This window comes from Rissa tridactyla, chromosome 5, assembly GCF_028500815.1.
Source record: "Rissa tridactyla isolate bRisTri1 chromosome 5, bRisTri1.patW.cur.20221130, whole genome shotgun sequence".
NCBI classification, from domain to species: Eukaryota; Metazoa; Chordata; class Aves; order Charadriiformes; family Laridae; genus Rissa; species Rissa tridactyla.
In genome coordinates this window covers 41,100,077-41,116,312 of record NC_071470.1, presented here as the reverse complement: position 1 = coordinate 41,116,312, position 16,236 = coordinate 41,100,077, and the positions used below count along the sequence as shown (strand labels likewise).

Below are 16,236 nucleotides of genomic sequence, written 5' to 3'. Positions count from 1 at the left end.
GGGGGGACCGCGGGGGGGACCCAGCCCCATACCTCAGTCCTGGGGCCAGTGCTGGGGGACCCGGCCTGTACCCCCAATTTTGGGGGGGGGGGCACCTCGGTGATGGAGGGGGGGGGCGCGCCTTCACCCCCAGAGTATGGGGGGGGCACCCAGCCCCACACCCTCGAGTGTTGAGGGCACCTCGAGGGGGACCCAGCCCCGCACCCCCGGCTCCCCCAGCGCCGTCCCCGAGGTCCCCCCCCATCTCCCCCCCCGGTTACCCGTGTCCGGTGGCCGCCCCCCAGCCGCGACGAGCCCAGGCCGGCTGCCAGCACCAAGCCCGGGGGCCGCGCCGGGCGGCGCCCGAGGGCACCCGCGCCCCGTCCCCCCGAGATGCCGGCGGGAGGCGGTGGGGGCTCCGCGCCCCGAAAGCGGGGCCCCCAGCGCCCCCCCGCCCCTGGCCCGCTGCCCCTCGACCCGCTCGGACGGTGAGTGCCCCGGCCCCCCGGGGGTTCCCGCAGCCTCCCCGGGGGTCTCCACGCCCGGCTGCCGGCCCCTGCGCACGGAGGGGTTGGAGGGGGGTAGGGGAGGTTGAGCGTTTCCCAGCCCCTCGGTGTCCCCAGCCCTACTCGCCACCCCCGGAGCCCGCACTGGGGTACGGAGGAGCTGGGTGGGAGAAGCAGCCCCACGCCCCGGCACTGGGTCGGGGGTCCAACCCGCAGCTGTGGGGGGGCTCTGGGAGGAGGGTGCCCATGGGACAGGGGTGCATCCCCGTGGGGAGCCCCACATTGGAAGGGGGTGCACCGAAATCTCCTCCCATTGGGGTGACCTCAAAGCCCTTCCACCCCCTAGAGTGGGATTTTGATAAAAGGAAGGGGAGGTTTCAGCCTGGGGAGGTCCCCGTGCCCCTGGCCAGGGGGGTCCCCACACTGTGGGGAGGTGAGGACCCCCCAGCAGGAGGGACCGTCCTGAAGGATACGGGGTTCGGGAGTCAGCCAAGGGATGCTGCGTGGTCCAGGGACCCCCATGGGGCCGGACCCCCCTTGCTTGTACCAGTTTGCCCCCACATGCGTGTGCAACACCCAGACCCCCATCTCGGCAAAGTCCCAGGGTCTCTGCCACTGGTGTCTGGAGTGTCCCTGGGCATGTCACTTTGCTCTCCTGCCTGATGGGAAGGTGTGCACTGAGCAAAATGCAATCAGCTGTGCTGGGGGACAAGGAGAGGGCCGCATCCAGGGCCACTGGCCCTTGTCCCTTAGCCCAGCATCTGGATGGTTGCACCAGCCCCACGGCCACCATGCTCCCATCGATGGCATCGATGGCTGGAGCGGCGAGCTATTTCTAATCGTGTGCCCTCATCCGTCGGGAACCTGCTCATCACCAGGTGCTAATTTGGGGCGAGTTGAGAAATAGGGGCTGGGTATCGGGGGACAAACATCACAAGGTGTCCCCAAGAGGCGAGTGGGATGTCCGCAGTGTCCAGTCTGGCATGTAAGACGAGCAGGTTGCTCCGTTGAGGTGACAATCTCCCCCGGTCGCTGCCGTCCACTTGGGCGACCTGAAATGTGGCACCCTGGGGACAAATTACCACTCCAGGGCGGCTGACTGCTCCTTGTATGGCTGAGGACCGGGCTCTGCCACCAGACGGGATAAAAATAGCCTGTGGCCAAAGGGCCTGATCCAGAGAGGTGCTGGGCACCCCCCTGGCACAAGGGAATGGTGCATTGGCTCTTGCCCATGTGGGTTTTGGGGTGTGGGAGATGCTGATGGAGGTCCGGGGGTGCTGCTGGGCATCTGGCACGGGGAGGGGGTCAGAGCTGGGGCAGCCCCGCTCTGGGGTGGCAGGAACGGCCCCGGGGAGGCAGCACAGGATGGCCCCGGGGTGCTGGGATGTTTGTGCTTACTGCCTGTAATGGGAGACGTTCCCGAGCACAGAAGCCCATAGGTTCCCCAATGCCAGCACGGGTCCGGCCCAGCGCCATGGTCCCATCACGAGGAGCCCCACAGCTCCAGTGGATTTGCCGTTGCCCCCCCAGACCCTCACCTGTGGATCCCCTTTGGCTTTTGGGTGCGCAGGGACACTTGTGGACCCGGAGCTCCCACGCACAGGCACGGTGAGGACCTGAACTGTTGGGGACAGTGGTTTGGGGGCTCCCGGGTCACTTTGGGGTATGAGAGGTCCTGGCACGGACCTGGGCGATGGTGCAAGTGGGCACGGCTCTGCCCTCGTGGGCACTGTTCTGCCCCCAGCTCCATCCCCGGATCCTGTGGGGTTAACAGGACGGGTAACGGGTGAGGGCAGCCCCGCAAGGTCAGTGAAGGCCATCGAGTGCCTGAGAATGCCACCGACGTGTTGTCACACACCGCCCTGGCCCCAGCTGCCGACGCGGGAATGTCAAACACGGCCTCCCTCGGCACCACACGTGGTCCCGGCCACAGGGATGCCTCTGTGGGGACAGGGACATGGGTCTGTATGTCCCCTGCCCTGTCCCCAGCAGGGACACGAGGCTGCACGTCCCCCTGCATTTAACCAGCCTCATCTTCTGGCGCTCGTCCCACCAGCCCCACACCCGTGTCTCCTCATCTGTGCCTGTATGCATCTTTCTGTCCCTTCTCTCCCCCTTTCCCAACCATCTTGCTGCTATTTAGGGGTGGATTTGCATTGCTTTGGGGGTAACACCCAGAATGCCCCGTTTGGGTCCCCTTTTGGAGCCAGACGAGAAAATTCTGGAGCCCTTTGGACTGGGAGGGGAGAGCCTCATGCTGGAGGGTAGGGCATTGGGCATTTTCTGGTTTTTTTCCCCCCATTCGTGTCCACAGGTTGTTCCAACCCAGCCCCAGAAATGTCCCTTCTCCTCCCAAACTGCTCTCCTGCACCAAGGGCCTGCTGGGACACCCCCCCCCCCCCCCCCCCCCCCCGGCATCACCGCTCACCTTGCATGCTGAGAGGCTGGGTGGGCAGGGACCTGGCGGGCTGGGGGGACACATCCTCCTGGGCAGGGGAGCCATGGGAGGTGGCACGGCGGGGAAACTGACTTGCCTGCGGTCCTTGTCATAGCCCTCCAGCCCACCCTGCCCCAGGTTAAATGCAGCCCGGGGGCGGCACTCAGAGGCATGGAAAGGGACTTGGGAAGGAGCAGGATGCAGCCCCAGAGCTCAGCAGTTTCAAGCTACATCAGTTGCTGTGATTTTTAAGCCTGGTGTGACCATGTTGGGGACTGCCAGCACCAGGGCTCCTCATCCTCCCAGTCCTCTCAGCACCCCAGCTCGCAGTTCTCCCGGTGCATCAGCTCACCCGGCCGTAAAGCAGCACCGTGGGGACGCATCCTCCAGAGCTGCGGGCATGCCCCTGAGCTGTTTGGAGGCACGGGTGGGTGGCCAGAGGCTGTCTCCAGCCTCGGCGCCGGTGTCACGCAGTGTGAGCCCCCAACGGTCCCCAGGGGCTGGCAACTGCCATCTGGGGTGAGGGGCTGTCACACACCTGGGGTACAACGCAGGGGAGTGTAGCAAGTCTCCAAGCTTCCTCGCACTTGCTCTGTGCTGCACCACAGCTGCTTAAAATGTCACCCTTGTCAGGCCTTGCTGATGAATTAATAAATTAACTAGGTGACGGTGGGAAAGCAGGTGCTTTGACACGTCCCTGCTCCAGCCCCAAGGCTCTGGCTGGTGAAGGTGCAGCTGGGAATCAGGGGCAGAAAGCAAAGTCCGGAGGTCCCATCCTGTGGCGGAGGAGCAGTAGACGATGGGGAGGTGGTGGCTGCTCCATATCCTTGTCCCTGGCCAGCTGGAGTAGGACTGAGAGGCAGTCCTCTGTTGGCAGAGGATCCAAACATGAAGGATGCTGTGTGCGGCAAAGCGGAGGGTTTCTGGGTCAGCTCTTGCTTGAGCTTTGCAGGAAACAGCCTGAATAAGAGGGTGTTTTATGGGGGTTTCCAGCAGCCCCAGCACTGGCGGGCAGAGCTGCTGCCTTGCTGGGGTTTTGCTCCCACATCCCCTGGCACAGGCAGAGGCCAGAAGGACCCACCGACGAGCCAGCCATGAGAAGGCCGCGTGCTTTGCTCATCTGTTGGGGTGGCCATCCCTGTCCTCTCCTCCATTTCATTCCTGCTCCTTGGAGTCTTGTTGGAAAGAAGCGGAGGGGATCCCACTGCGGCTGGGATCCCTGCAAGATCGCTCTGCCCCGCTCCATGCTGCTGCGAGACGCTGCTCCCGCTCCAAAACTGCCTTTTTAATCTTGCCAAGCTCAGTACTCTCCTTTTATTCTGACAACCTCACTTACATGCGTGGCTTCATCTGTGCACTCGCGATTTCATTGCAGCGATGCAGCCCCGAGTCCATCCCACCTCCCCGGGCCTTGCCCCTACTTTACCACTATTTAAACTGAGCGTTAATAATTCACTCTCACGAGGTTTTTTTTTTTGGAGCTCGGCATCCAGACTGAGCAGAGCATCTGTGGCAGGAGACAGGGAGTTAAACGTGTAGTCGTGGCAAAAATGGATTTTAAAGGGCAGTCCCGGCGTGGGGAGCAGTAATTTCAAGCCCCAGGATCCTGGCTGGGAAGCCAGTCCCCGAAGCAGCCAGCCCGGAGCCGTGCAGGATCCCGGCCCCGCTGCAGCTCTGCCGGCTCAGAGGCACCATCTGCCGGGAGAGCTCCCAGCTCGGCCCGGCGGCTCCAACGGGGATGGATGAGCCGTCAGAGCGTGAAGGAAACATATTCCCCCAGTAAATCCCAGCTCCTTCCGTGTAGAGCAGCAGCTGCAGGGGCTGGGGCAGGCAGCTGCAGAGGGAAGCACAGCGGACAAACATGTCCTTAAGCCTCCAGCATCCATAAACACCCCGTGACAGAGGGACTCGGCTGCACTGCCGCCGCTCGGGTTCTTTTTAATCTGCTTTTAAAACATCTGCTAAGTCCCTGCTTGCAGTCAAACAGGATGTACTTCGAGGGCAAGTGTTTTTTCTGTGTCAGGAGAAACTGTGGTCATTTTTACAGCCCTTTTTGGTGTTTCTGCTCAGCAGGGAGAGTGTGGGGACCTGAAGGAGATGCAAGGGGGAGGTCTGCAGGAGGGCCATGTCCTGGTGCCCCCTTCTCCCCACAGGAGGATGGCACAGTGGGGCACGGATCCAGCATGCTCCAAGGGTATGCACGGTCTTCTCCCGGGAAGCCCAGGGACTTGCTCACATGGGTGATGAGGAAAATGGGGCTGCAGGGTCCGGGTAGGCATGATCCAAAGCTCAGGTCTTCCGAACGCGTAGCATGGCCACCTCTGGCCTCAGCCACAGCAAGACAAAGAGCTGACAAACCAGGTGGAGGTCCAGAGCTCCTCAACATGGGCTCTCCCTGTCACCTGGGGCTTTCACAGCTCCGAGGTGTGTAGCGTCCATTAACAGTGACCTCCTTGTCGCTGTGATTGACAGGAGCACTCCTTGGGTCATTGTGATGTTGCAGAAGATGCCCAAAACTCACCAAGTCATAACACGACTGTGTTTCCAGGCTTCAGCTCTCCCACTCCTCTGACCCCAGTTCTGGCTCTCCCCCCATTTTTTGGGGTGTGACACACCTTTCCTACAAGGTGTAATGGCAAATGACTCACCCAGGATGCTTCAGAGGGAAGTGGCAGACCTGCTACATCTCTTCTATAGGGGCAGTGCCTGAATTCCTACTGCCCCCCTGTAGCGCCACACATTGGGCAGAGGGATCGGACATCAAAGATGTAAAACCAGTTAATTGCAGCCAATCTGTTCCTAGACCCGGCTGTGGGCTGTGACAACCCACACTGTCACGTGGAGCGGCGACAGTTGCCAGATACCAATGTGTCAGGCAAAGAGTATGCAGGGCTCCGCAAGCTGCCAGCCAGGTCCCGGAGTTCACAGCCTAAAGGACTATTAATACCTGTCAGCCTGGGCAGCCTGGAGTGGGACCAAATCGGATGGAAAACACAGACTTTGGGCAAGGCTTGACAATATGATGGGGATGGGACAGCAGCTGGGAGCCAGATAATTTTGTCAAGTAGCCAAAAACCTGCCCGAGTGAAGTCCTTCACATAAGGAGACCCTGGCTGCATCAGCTCCTTCCTGACTCTGTGATTTACATCTCCTCTACAAGATGTAGCCAGCGCCCTGCACTACACGTGTGCCTGCTTTCCCAGCAGCCACTGTCTCAGCTTGAGTCTTCGGTGACCATGTGATTTAAAAGTGGGTTGCAGACCTGAAAAATAATCTCACTTTCTGGCTACACCCCAAGGGCCTTCTCCTCACACCCCACAGCCCCTGTGAAATATGGTGTGGTTTATGGTGAGCTTCAGGGCCAGCACTGGAAAGGGGACTTGGGTTCCTGCCGCTGCAGACCCGTTTCTCCTGCATGCTGAGCTGCTGGGCTGAGATCTCCAGTATCTCCTGGAGTTGTTCTGGCAGCAGGTTTTGTGCTTTGGTCACATATACATCTCTTTTGGGGACCTTCTCTTATTTTGACCCAGAGCGGCACATCTAAGAGCTAAAGACAGTTTGGGTTTACTAAGCACCTTTAGAGAGAGCGAGATTCCTTGCCATGTTCTCACATGGACATCCCGTGTCTGTGTTTTAAATATTCGGAACAAAATTTTATATGCTTGTCATCCATGCCATTTTATGGTTAAAATGATCAAAACCATTTCCAAGAGTGAGGCCTGTCAACGTATCCTTGAGCTACTTAGCATTGCATTTGCAAAGGGCAGCTTCATGACTTCAGCTGTGGCTCCGTGCACCCTACATCAGACCTACAACTGAGTTAGGAGCACAGAAAATTTGGCAAAGAACCAGCAAACACCTAAAACGAGCTGGATTAGAGAGGCCCGTCCAGCAGCCCCTGGGGATTCCTTCACAGGAGCAAGGTTAGGACCTGGCTGTGGCTGAAGCTCTTATGAAACTGTAAGACTTTTATTTCAATCCCCTTGCCTCATGCCCTTTCCATCTCCTGTGTTTTGCAACAAATGAGGCAGAGTCCTGCAGCAAACAGGTCCTCCAGGTGCCAAACCCCACTCCTGCAGCAGAGCTGAGGGGGCTTCAGTCTCGCATCACGTAACCAGAGATCGTGTCAGGATATCAGGATGTGTTGGACAGATCAGGTTTCATGAGCAGCCTAAATGTTTACATTCCCAAAGGTCTTAGTCCTTAATTTGTTTAATTTTACCGTCTTAATGATGCCTTTTAAAACAGCGCTGCTGTAATTGCTACTGGATATTTAGCAAATGAGACTGTGGATGTGATTCCAGCCTTCTTTGCACCTGGACCTCAGTCCGTTTTGACTCAAATTTAATTTCCGATTTTCAACTGTTATGTTTTACAACTGTCAGGGCAGGAGTGCAGAGCACTAGCAATGGGAACAGGATGGCGTTCAAGCTCCACGTAGGCAGAAGGCTCATCTCATCTTTCTTTTACAAAGCCTTTGACCCAAACGATTCTTTCCCAACAAGATGTTAAAGTCTCCACAGGAAGTGCTGGGCACAGTCCACCCTTGGGATGCTCCTAAAACCGCAGTTAACTCTGTCAGAGTCCCGTGGTCTCAACATAAAAGCTGATCCTGTCTTTTAGTTTACAACAGATTTTCCCTTCCAGAATACCTCGTCAGACAAGATCTTTGGGCTGGCCCCAGAATGGCAAAACAGACACAGGCATGTGTCATATAATTTAGCTGCAAGTTTGATTTAGAAGTTTAGGAAACACAGCTTCCAACTCTTCAAAACGATCCTAGCTTCTTACTTTCCCTTGCTATGCTGTGGTGGGAGTAAGGAATGCCTGTGGTCTACAGAAATCATGGGCTGCAGGACTAGATGTCTCTAAGCAGGTTTCAAAAGCCAAGAATATGTGGAAGTCTTAACTTTTAAGGGTTACTAGAGTTTCCAAGACTGCGATGCGCTGGAGAGGAATGGAAACAGGTTTGGAGACAAAGACGAGCAAGCTATTTCTGTGTCAGCCCAGCTTTGTCAGAAAATCCAGCACCAGGGAATCATTTTTTACTGGATTTATACAAAGTGTCTGCGGGATCTCAAACACAACGTGGAAGACAGGCGCCCAGGCAACTTCAAAGCAGTACAGCCGGACAGATCGGAATGGCAGCCAGTCCACTGGCACTGCTCAGCCTACTCCCAGTCTGCTAAAAAAGAAGCTGAGTGGGTGCCTGCTGTCTGCCACATTTGCAGCAAGATGCAGCGCTTTCAGCAGCTCTGAAATATGCTCCACCACGCAAACAAATGGTGTGGTTTGGGGCAAAGCTGGTCACAGGCCTGCTTTATACCATACGTGCTTTGGGGGCAGTCACGACAACACAGCAGCAGTGTTTCTGGCTGACTCTGTGGTTAGGTTTGGCATCCACATTGGTATTTTCAGGAAATAATGTGGCAGCTCTTAAAGGCATCTTCTGTCTCCTCAGAGAGAAGCCTGTGACTCTGCAAAGGTGCTTCACAGGCAAGAGCACAGAGGAGCCCAGAGCAACAGGAGCTCCCTGCACCAAAACCTCATAGGGCCACCCAAGGTGACAGAGCTTTTTAGACTCTCCTCTCCAGGTCATCACCGGCACTGCAGACCACAGTTAATGGGGGAAGACTGCATTTTGCGACACTGACTCACTGCATACCCAAGGAAGTAAGCTCCTTGGAGGTACCAGGTATTAGTAGTATTACTCCAAAAGAAGACATAATTCCAGACAGCAGCATGGACAACCCCTGTAAGTCAGTGCCTCAAAGTCTTAAGCTCCGTGCTAGTTTCCACTGGAAAACTGGGGCAGCCACTGGGTCCCAGTCAAGCCCAGGACTTGAAAATTAACTCTGCAGAATGGATCCACACATTTAACTGGGGCTGTGCATGCGGCTGAACATAGGCTGGAAAAACAAGGTGGGAGCCACCTGAGAGGACAATTCCAGAAGCTCATAGTGTTGCTGAGGGAGGCTCATACAGGGAAGAGAAGGATGGCTGCTCACTACCCTCGCGTCTCTGATTTCCATAACAGCAGGTCAACAACCAGCCGCAGGCAAGGTAGGAAGGGCAGGTGCCCTCGCTGCACACCAGCTGCAGCAGTGCCAGCTTTGGGACAAAGCACAGCCTAGCAGCCACGGCGCGGGCCCACCGCAGACACTGGACCTTCAGCAGAAGAACAAGGAGAGGAAGGCAATGAGGGCCTGGAGAATAAATCTTATGAGGAACGATTGAAGGAGCTGGGACTGTTTAGTTTGAGGAAGAGGAGGCTGAGGGGAGACCTCATCACTCTCTACAGCTACTTGAAAGGACATTGTAGAGAGGTTGGTGCTGGTCTCTTCTCACAGGTAATTAGCAACAGAACAAGAGGGAATGAGTTCAAGCTGCAGCAGGGTAGGTTTAGGCTGGACATTAGGAAAAAATTCTTCACAGAGTGAGTAGCTAGACACTGGAATAGGCTGCCCAGGGAGGTGGTGGAGTAACCATCCCTGGATGTGTTTAAGACTCGTTTAGACGTGGTGTTAGGGGATATGGTGTAAGGGAGAACTTTGTAAAGTGGAGATGATGGTTGGACTCGATGATCCCAAGGGTCCTTTCCAACCTAAATGATTCTGTGACAAAGGCTGATGAGAGACACAGAGGGTGCAACAAAGAGAACAACAGCAGGCCTATGAGAAGTAGAAGGAAACAACGATGCCTCAAGACAGGCGGTGCAAGCACACCCACAAAAGAAAGCCCAGCCGCCCCCGCTGCCGTGAGGGAACGACGGCGGCGGCAGCAATTATATAGGGGCGATCTCCCAGCATGCTCTGCGGCAAGGGCGGGTGGCCCCAGGCAGCGCATGCGCAGTTGCACGCCCGAGGGCAGGCAGGGCGACTGCGCATGCGTACTGCGGGAGCCGTGCCCACACCGAGGCGGCCGACCTCGCGGGGCCCAGTGCGCCTGCGCAGTGGCTCGGCGTCTTCTGCGCATGCGCCCTCCGCGCCGCCGGTCGCGCTCCGCCCCTCCCCTCCGCGCGCAGCCGCAGTGCCTATTGTCTCCCTGCTCGGGGCTGCATCTCCGTGGCCGCCGCGGTGGTGCCCGGCCCGCTCGAAGCCTGGCTCCGCTCGGCTCGGCGCGACGGAGCGGCGGCGGGGAGAAGCGGCAGAGGAAGCGGTGCGAAGGGTGGCTGTGAAGAGCGCGGTGCGGCTGCGCCACGCCGGAGGTAGGAGCTCGGCGCCGGCCGCCCCCCGCCCCTGTGTGGCGCAGCGGGGGCTGAGGGGACGCACAAAATGGCGGCGGGTGGGGGCGGCTGGGGCTCCTGCTGTAGGCCATGGGTATGGCGCCCTCCGTCAGCCGCTACGACGACCCCTCTTTAGGCCTAGCACCGCTCGCCCACCGGACCCCCGGACCGCGGCGGGGCTGGGGAGCAGCGCCGGGGAGCAGCGCGGTGTAGCGGCCTCGCCGCCTTTTTTCCTTGGCTGCTGCGAAGCGCCTCCGCGCAGCCGGTTGATAACGGGGTGCTGCGGCAGGATCTAGGCGCTGCAGCGCGTTTGGGCGAGCGGCTGCCGCCCCTTCGTTGCTTTATTTTGCTGCCGAGGGGGGTTCAGCGCGGCGACGGCAGCAGCGTTGTGTACCGCAGGGGCGGTGGGCACGGAGCGTCTCCCCCCTTCCCCTGCCAGGCGCTGTAGGCACACGGGGGTATGCCCTGCCCCAGCCACCCGGCCTCTGGTTGTAGTTTCTTGCAGCGCGAAGGGCAGGTGAGCAAACATGCGCTTGTGAATCGCAGTAGAACGCTTATCTGCATTGCAGCCGGAGCCTTGGCACGCTGGCAGCGCGCATGTTGATTTAACAAGTTTGATAGTACGGTGTGTGCTTATTCAATCTCAGCTTTTACATGTTTGTTAAGTGAGGGAAATGCACCATTTGCTTTCTGATTCTTACCTATGTTGTGTCTGTGTCCAGCTGTGTTTCAGTGAAAGCGCAGACCTTTAATCGAATCCACTAATTTAGCACATTACCTTGAAATAAAGCTATCTGGCAGTTTGGGAATAGTGGTTTTGGCTTTAAAACTGGCCGTTGAATGAAGTAATGTTCATTCTGGTTAACTGGAGAGGTTGGTTTTCATCACTGTATCCTTCGAGAGCTCAGAATGTAGATGTCTTCTGGTACCTTATAATTCTCGATTGGGGGTAGAAAGGCAGCTTTCCCGTTTCTTCCTTATGCGCTTGGCTTCTTGACTTTGAATAAAATAGTAGTTGATCTGAATTGGTCAAAATAACCAAAACAACAAAAATTCTTTTTGCCCAAGGCAAAGCGTTTTTGTGCCATAGCATAATCCCCTATGCAGGAACCTTATTCATTTGGAGATTTGACCTTTTTTTGACACTTAGACACATACTGCTTTAGTATTTTTGCTCACTTACAATTATTTTAATACAGTAATGTAATATAGGTTGTTAATTTCTTAAAATTTATTTTTCTATATAATTTTTTTAAAAGTATGTAAATAACTGATTAAAATGTATTGTGTTTAAAAAAAAAAAAACAACCACCGACAATCATGCATCCTGGTTTACAGCCCAGAGCTGATGTTGAACATGTGTTCAGTTTTGGGTTAAGCTCTTCTGTCTGCTATGTGATTATTCACTAGTCATTTAGAATATTAAATTCTAACTATGTTGTGAGGTCTTCAAGGGGGTGGATGTAAATCTGAGGTAATTATTTTCCCTATTGACAAGTCACTCCTCAAGGACGAAAAGTATCTTTAATTGCAGTTTTTTCTGCTTTAAAAAAAATACAAATCATCTGCCAGAACTAACAGAACAATCATGCTGGCTTGAAGGGTGGAGGACATAAGGGACTAGACTGATCTCTTCTCCAGCTTCTGTGACAACTGATACAAATGCCTGCTGTTTATCCAAGGGTGGGGCTTCAAGTGGTTACAAAACTTGCTGCTCCCTGCTATACCACTGGTTTCCTTTTCTTCCATTCTGTTTCCCAAGTATCTTGCACTTTGGTTTTGGGGCTTGAGCTCAGTGGAAGCTCAACTGTGTTCGTGTTAGTCCTTACCAAAGAAGGAGCTCTTCAATTTATGAAAGAGGAAGAACATTGAGACCTTTTTTTTTCGGCGTTTCTCATTTGAAAGTAAATACATTTTTTTTCTTATTTGTTTGACATCAAGTTAAGTATTCTGAATGGAGTTTATGTTTATTTAGTAAGTTTTAGGCAGGATTATTAGTATTTACTCTTTGTCTGCTATGCTCTTGGGCACATCTCCACATCAGGTGTGCAGAGCTCCTTGTACCTCAGAGCTGTTGCACGAATGTAAATGTACTTATTAAACAGCATGCTGGATTTGTACAGCTCTAAAGTTTTACATGAAAAGTGAAAATGGAAAAAGGCCAGTAGATTTCTGCTGCTAATATTCCATGAAGGTGCTGAAATGCCCTTTTTGGTCATATTTTAAGAATTACTTGCTGAAAGACTTGTGCTGATTCTTTGTGTGTGTGTGTTTGTATATAAACTTGATGCACTGAAGCCCATGAACACTGGAATGGAATGGAGTCATTTTGGAATACGTGAGTGAATTATGTTACTGAGCGGTACTGGCTCTGTCTGGGATGGAGTTAACTGTTTTTACTGCAGCCTGTGAGCTGTGTTTTGGATTTGTGGCTAAACCAGTGTTGGTCACACCACCAGTGTTTTGTCTTTGCTGAAGGATGCTTGCACAGTGTCAAGGCTTTCCCTCTTGCCACCCCTGAGAGTAGGCAAGAGGTTGTAACGGTACACAGCTCTGACCTGGGTTGGCTAAAGAGATATGCCATACCACGTAATGTCCTGCTCAGCAGTAAAAACAGGGGTAGAAGAAGAACAAAAGGGTGGTTTTTGGCTTCCAAGGTGGCCATTGCTTGGAGCCTGGCTGGGCACTGGTCTGTCTGTGGGAGGCGGTGAGTAATAATTGCCTTTGCTGTGCTTGATCCCTCCCCCCCACCCTTCTTACCTGTTAGATTGTCTTTGTCTTAACCGATGAGTTTTCTCACTTTTGTGCTTCCTTTTCTCCCCAGACCTGCTGGGGTGGGCAGTAAGGGTGAGTGAGTGGCTCTGTGGGTCTTTGGCTGCTGACTGGCATTGACACACCGCAGTCTTTTTCGGAGCTCAGTGAGGGGCGTGAGGGAGATCGAGATATAAAACCAAATTTGATTGGTTTGTGCTAGACTGAATTTATTGCTGTTTAGCTGTAGGGCTTTGAAACAGCAGCTTTCAGCCTTTGCTCTGTTGTTTTGTTTTGCCTGGGAAACCTATGATAAAAGCAGTGCTTTGACTGTGGTCTGGTATTTGGCCTCTGTGTTACTCTCATCCTGGTACTCCGGAACCATCCCCTGGAGAAAAGCGTCAATTACACCTTCCTCCTCCTCTGGAACAGATCCTGCTGACCTTGTTGCAAGGGCATCTTGGTTTCTGGAACATAATCGAAACATTCGTAGTGGTGTGTACTGTGAACTTGGTTTTGACTGTTATTTGTAATGATAACGATTATACTACCACCAGTGCCCTGCACGTGCTACCACCTCATCAGACTCTGAATCCACTGATCCCAATTCAGATCTTGGTGGATCCACCAGTAACCACATGGCTGGGAATGGCAGACGGGAACGTGCCCTACAGCAGCTGGCTCCTGGGTGGCATGGGGTGTGGGAGAATTTGGGCAGGTGCCTAGAGCCATTTTCACCTCTTGATGGCCTGGGATTTTTTGCCTGAACAGGCATATAATCCTGCTGAAATGGAAGACCACCCGAAGGAGGGATGCCTCGTGTATGTGAAAAAGAGAGAGCGGCTTCTAGTGCTGTGTTGGGATCAGGCCTGTGTTCAGCGCTCTCAAAGGAGCTGGAGCGTCACTGGATCTGAGGGTATACAGATGGACACTGGGGCTAAACCAGAGCTCAGTGCAGGCATCTCCTGTTGAAGGTGGGGTATCTGTCAGGGATGATCTAGTAGACGACAGAGGCAAGTGGACCACCTTGTCTGTTATCTGTGGGAAGTGGTGAAGATGATCTGCAGTGACATGGACAGCAGCCAGGTCCCAGAGATCCGAATGACGTCCAGTGCACAGGGCTACGTGTCAGAGGTTACTTTTGGACACGCTGGTGTCATACAGCAGCACCTGGGTGATGGTGGACTAGCCAGAGATATGAAGGCACCGGCTGTGGAGAAACTGTCCCACCAGCTACAGTCGTTCAAAGAGAATCTCTTCCTCCTCACGCCTACAGGCTGGAGTCTCAGTTGTGAAGGATGCCACGCAGAGTCAGCCTTTCCCAGCTCAGAGGAAAGGGACCCACAGGCACATGCCAGGTGCCACCTGCTTATTCCCTCTGTGACCGTGATGAGCACGCATAGTAGTGGGATGGCGTGCCATCTCAGACCTAGATGCTGTGTTTGTGAATTGTGGGGGAAAACAGCTGAAAAGTGTCTGTCTAGGAGGATTGCTCTTCTGCTTGATGTCAAGCAATTCCCCAGATGCAGCAGAAGGACTGAGGGTGCCTCTCCTCCTCCTGATATTGATGAAGGGACGTCTGATGTGCTGTGTCTGGAGTCAGATAATGAGTGCTCTGACCAGGAATAAGGTGGCTTTGTCTCTGACCAGACAGAGGAAAGGGATAATGGGCTCGACTGGATGGTGTGGATTTGATGGCCTGGCACATTGGACCCATGGGAGCACAAGGCTCTGGTGGACTGCACTGTGTACCCCAATACAGGGTATAGGGGCGGAACCTGTCTCGATTTTGGGGGTGACTTCACCTTGTAGTAGTCCCATATGGCAGTGCCAAAGTCTGATGGAGGGTGGAGGCTGAAGGTGGACTGCCATGGTCTGAAGGAGGTCATGCTGCTGTGCGGGACATGGTGTACTATAGCATGAGTGGGAGCCTGAAGCAGCCAGCAGCCAGGAGATGTGGTACAACCAGTGCTGCCTCTGTGTGCCCCATGCCTTGGGCAGCAGAGTGCAGGCCACAGGCTGGTTTCATATGGAGGGGTGTCCGTGCACCAGGAGCTGACTAACCCAGGGTGGAAGCACAGCCCTGCCTTTTGCCATGGACTGATACAGGCAGCACTGGAACAGGGCGAAGCCCCTGCACATTCGCTGTACACTGACAACATCATTGTGTTGGGCAACACAGCGGAGGAAATGTTTGAGAAGGGGAATGAATAATCCGTATCTTTCTGAAGGCTGGTTTTGCTGCAAAATAAAGTGAGACAAGGGACCTGCAAAAGAGGTCTGGTTCTTGGGGCTGAAGTGGAGAGGTGGACATCATCACATCCCTGTGGATATGGTCAATAATATAACAGCCACGTCCCCACCAGCTAACAAAAAAAACCTGGCAGCTTTCCTAGGCGTCGTGGGTTTCTGGAGACTGTGTGCACTGGGTTGCAGTCAGCTTGCATGTTCTCTCTGTTGAGTAACCCGAAAGAAGAACTATTTTGAGTGGAGCCTTGTGGCAGGCCTTCGAACAGGAGATAGTCGATGCGGTTGCCCTTGGGCCAGGCCAGACAGGACCAGCTGCGAGGAGTGTGCTCTGCACCGCAGCCTCCCTGGGAGCCTTGGGCAGAAAAGCCCTGGGGAGACCTGAGACCACCTCCAGGGTTTGGAAATATTTCAGTGAATTGTTACTGTCTCCGGCTGTGATGGAGTGTGGTCCTGTGTTTTGGACCGGTGTAGGTAGGCACCAGTGTTTCGGCTATTGCTGGGCAGTGCTTGCACAGCATCAAGGCTTTCTTCCCCACCTCCCCTTCTCCAAGCGAGCAGGCTGGGTGTGGGCAAGAGGCTGGGAGGGGACACAGCTGGGCCAGCCAACCCAGACTGGCCAAAGAGCTGTTCCATACTGTGTAACGTCTTGCTTGGCAATAAAAACTGGGGTAGAAGAAGGAAAAAAGGGTGGTTTTGACTTCCAAGGTCCTGTGTTTTTTTGAGCCTGGCTGAGCATCCATCTGGCGGTGGGAGGAGGTGAGAGACTGCCTTCACTTTGCTCATGGTTGTTTCCCCCCTGCTTCTGGGGGGTAGGGCATTTAAAGACCTGTTAGATGTATTTATTTTAATCCATGGCTTTTGCTCTTCCTGTCTGGCTAGGGTGGGGAGGTGGTGGGAGTGAGCAAGTGACTGAGTGAGTGCTTGGCCTCTGGCTGGGGTCAGCCCACTGCATAAGTATATATTGTATTTTGTTTACATTTAGGAAACTTTAGCTTCTGGTATTTTTTTCTAGGTGCTTTCATATTTGAGATAGATAGTAGTGGTTCCTGTCAGCGTCTTACTAATGCTTAACAACATTAATTTTACAT

At 54.4% G+C, this 16,236-nt stretch overlaps 1 protein-coding gene across 3 annotated transcripts in view; it reads left to right on the top strand.

The window, feature by feature from the left end:
- Nucleotides 1-357: 357 nt before the first annotated feature.
- Nucleotides 358-16,236, top strand: part of ZNF638 (zinc finger protein 638) — a 68,779-nt gene continuing 52,900 nt past the window's right edge. For all 3 annotated transcript variants that reach the window (XR_008466692.1, XM_054203456.1, XM_054203455.1), the window contains exon 1: nucleotides 358-467. Coding sequence is in view for 2 of the 3 variants with exons in the window: in XM_054203456.1 (XP_054059431.1) it covers nucleotides 373-467 (95 nt within the window). In the remaining variant the exon portion in view is untranslated. The remainder of the gene's footprint in view (nucleotides 468-16,236) is intronic.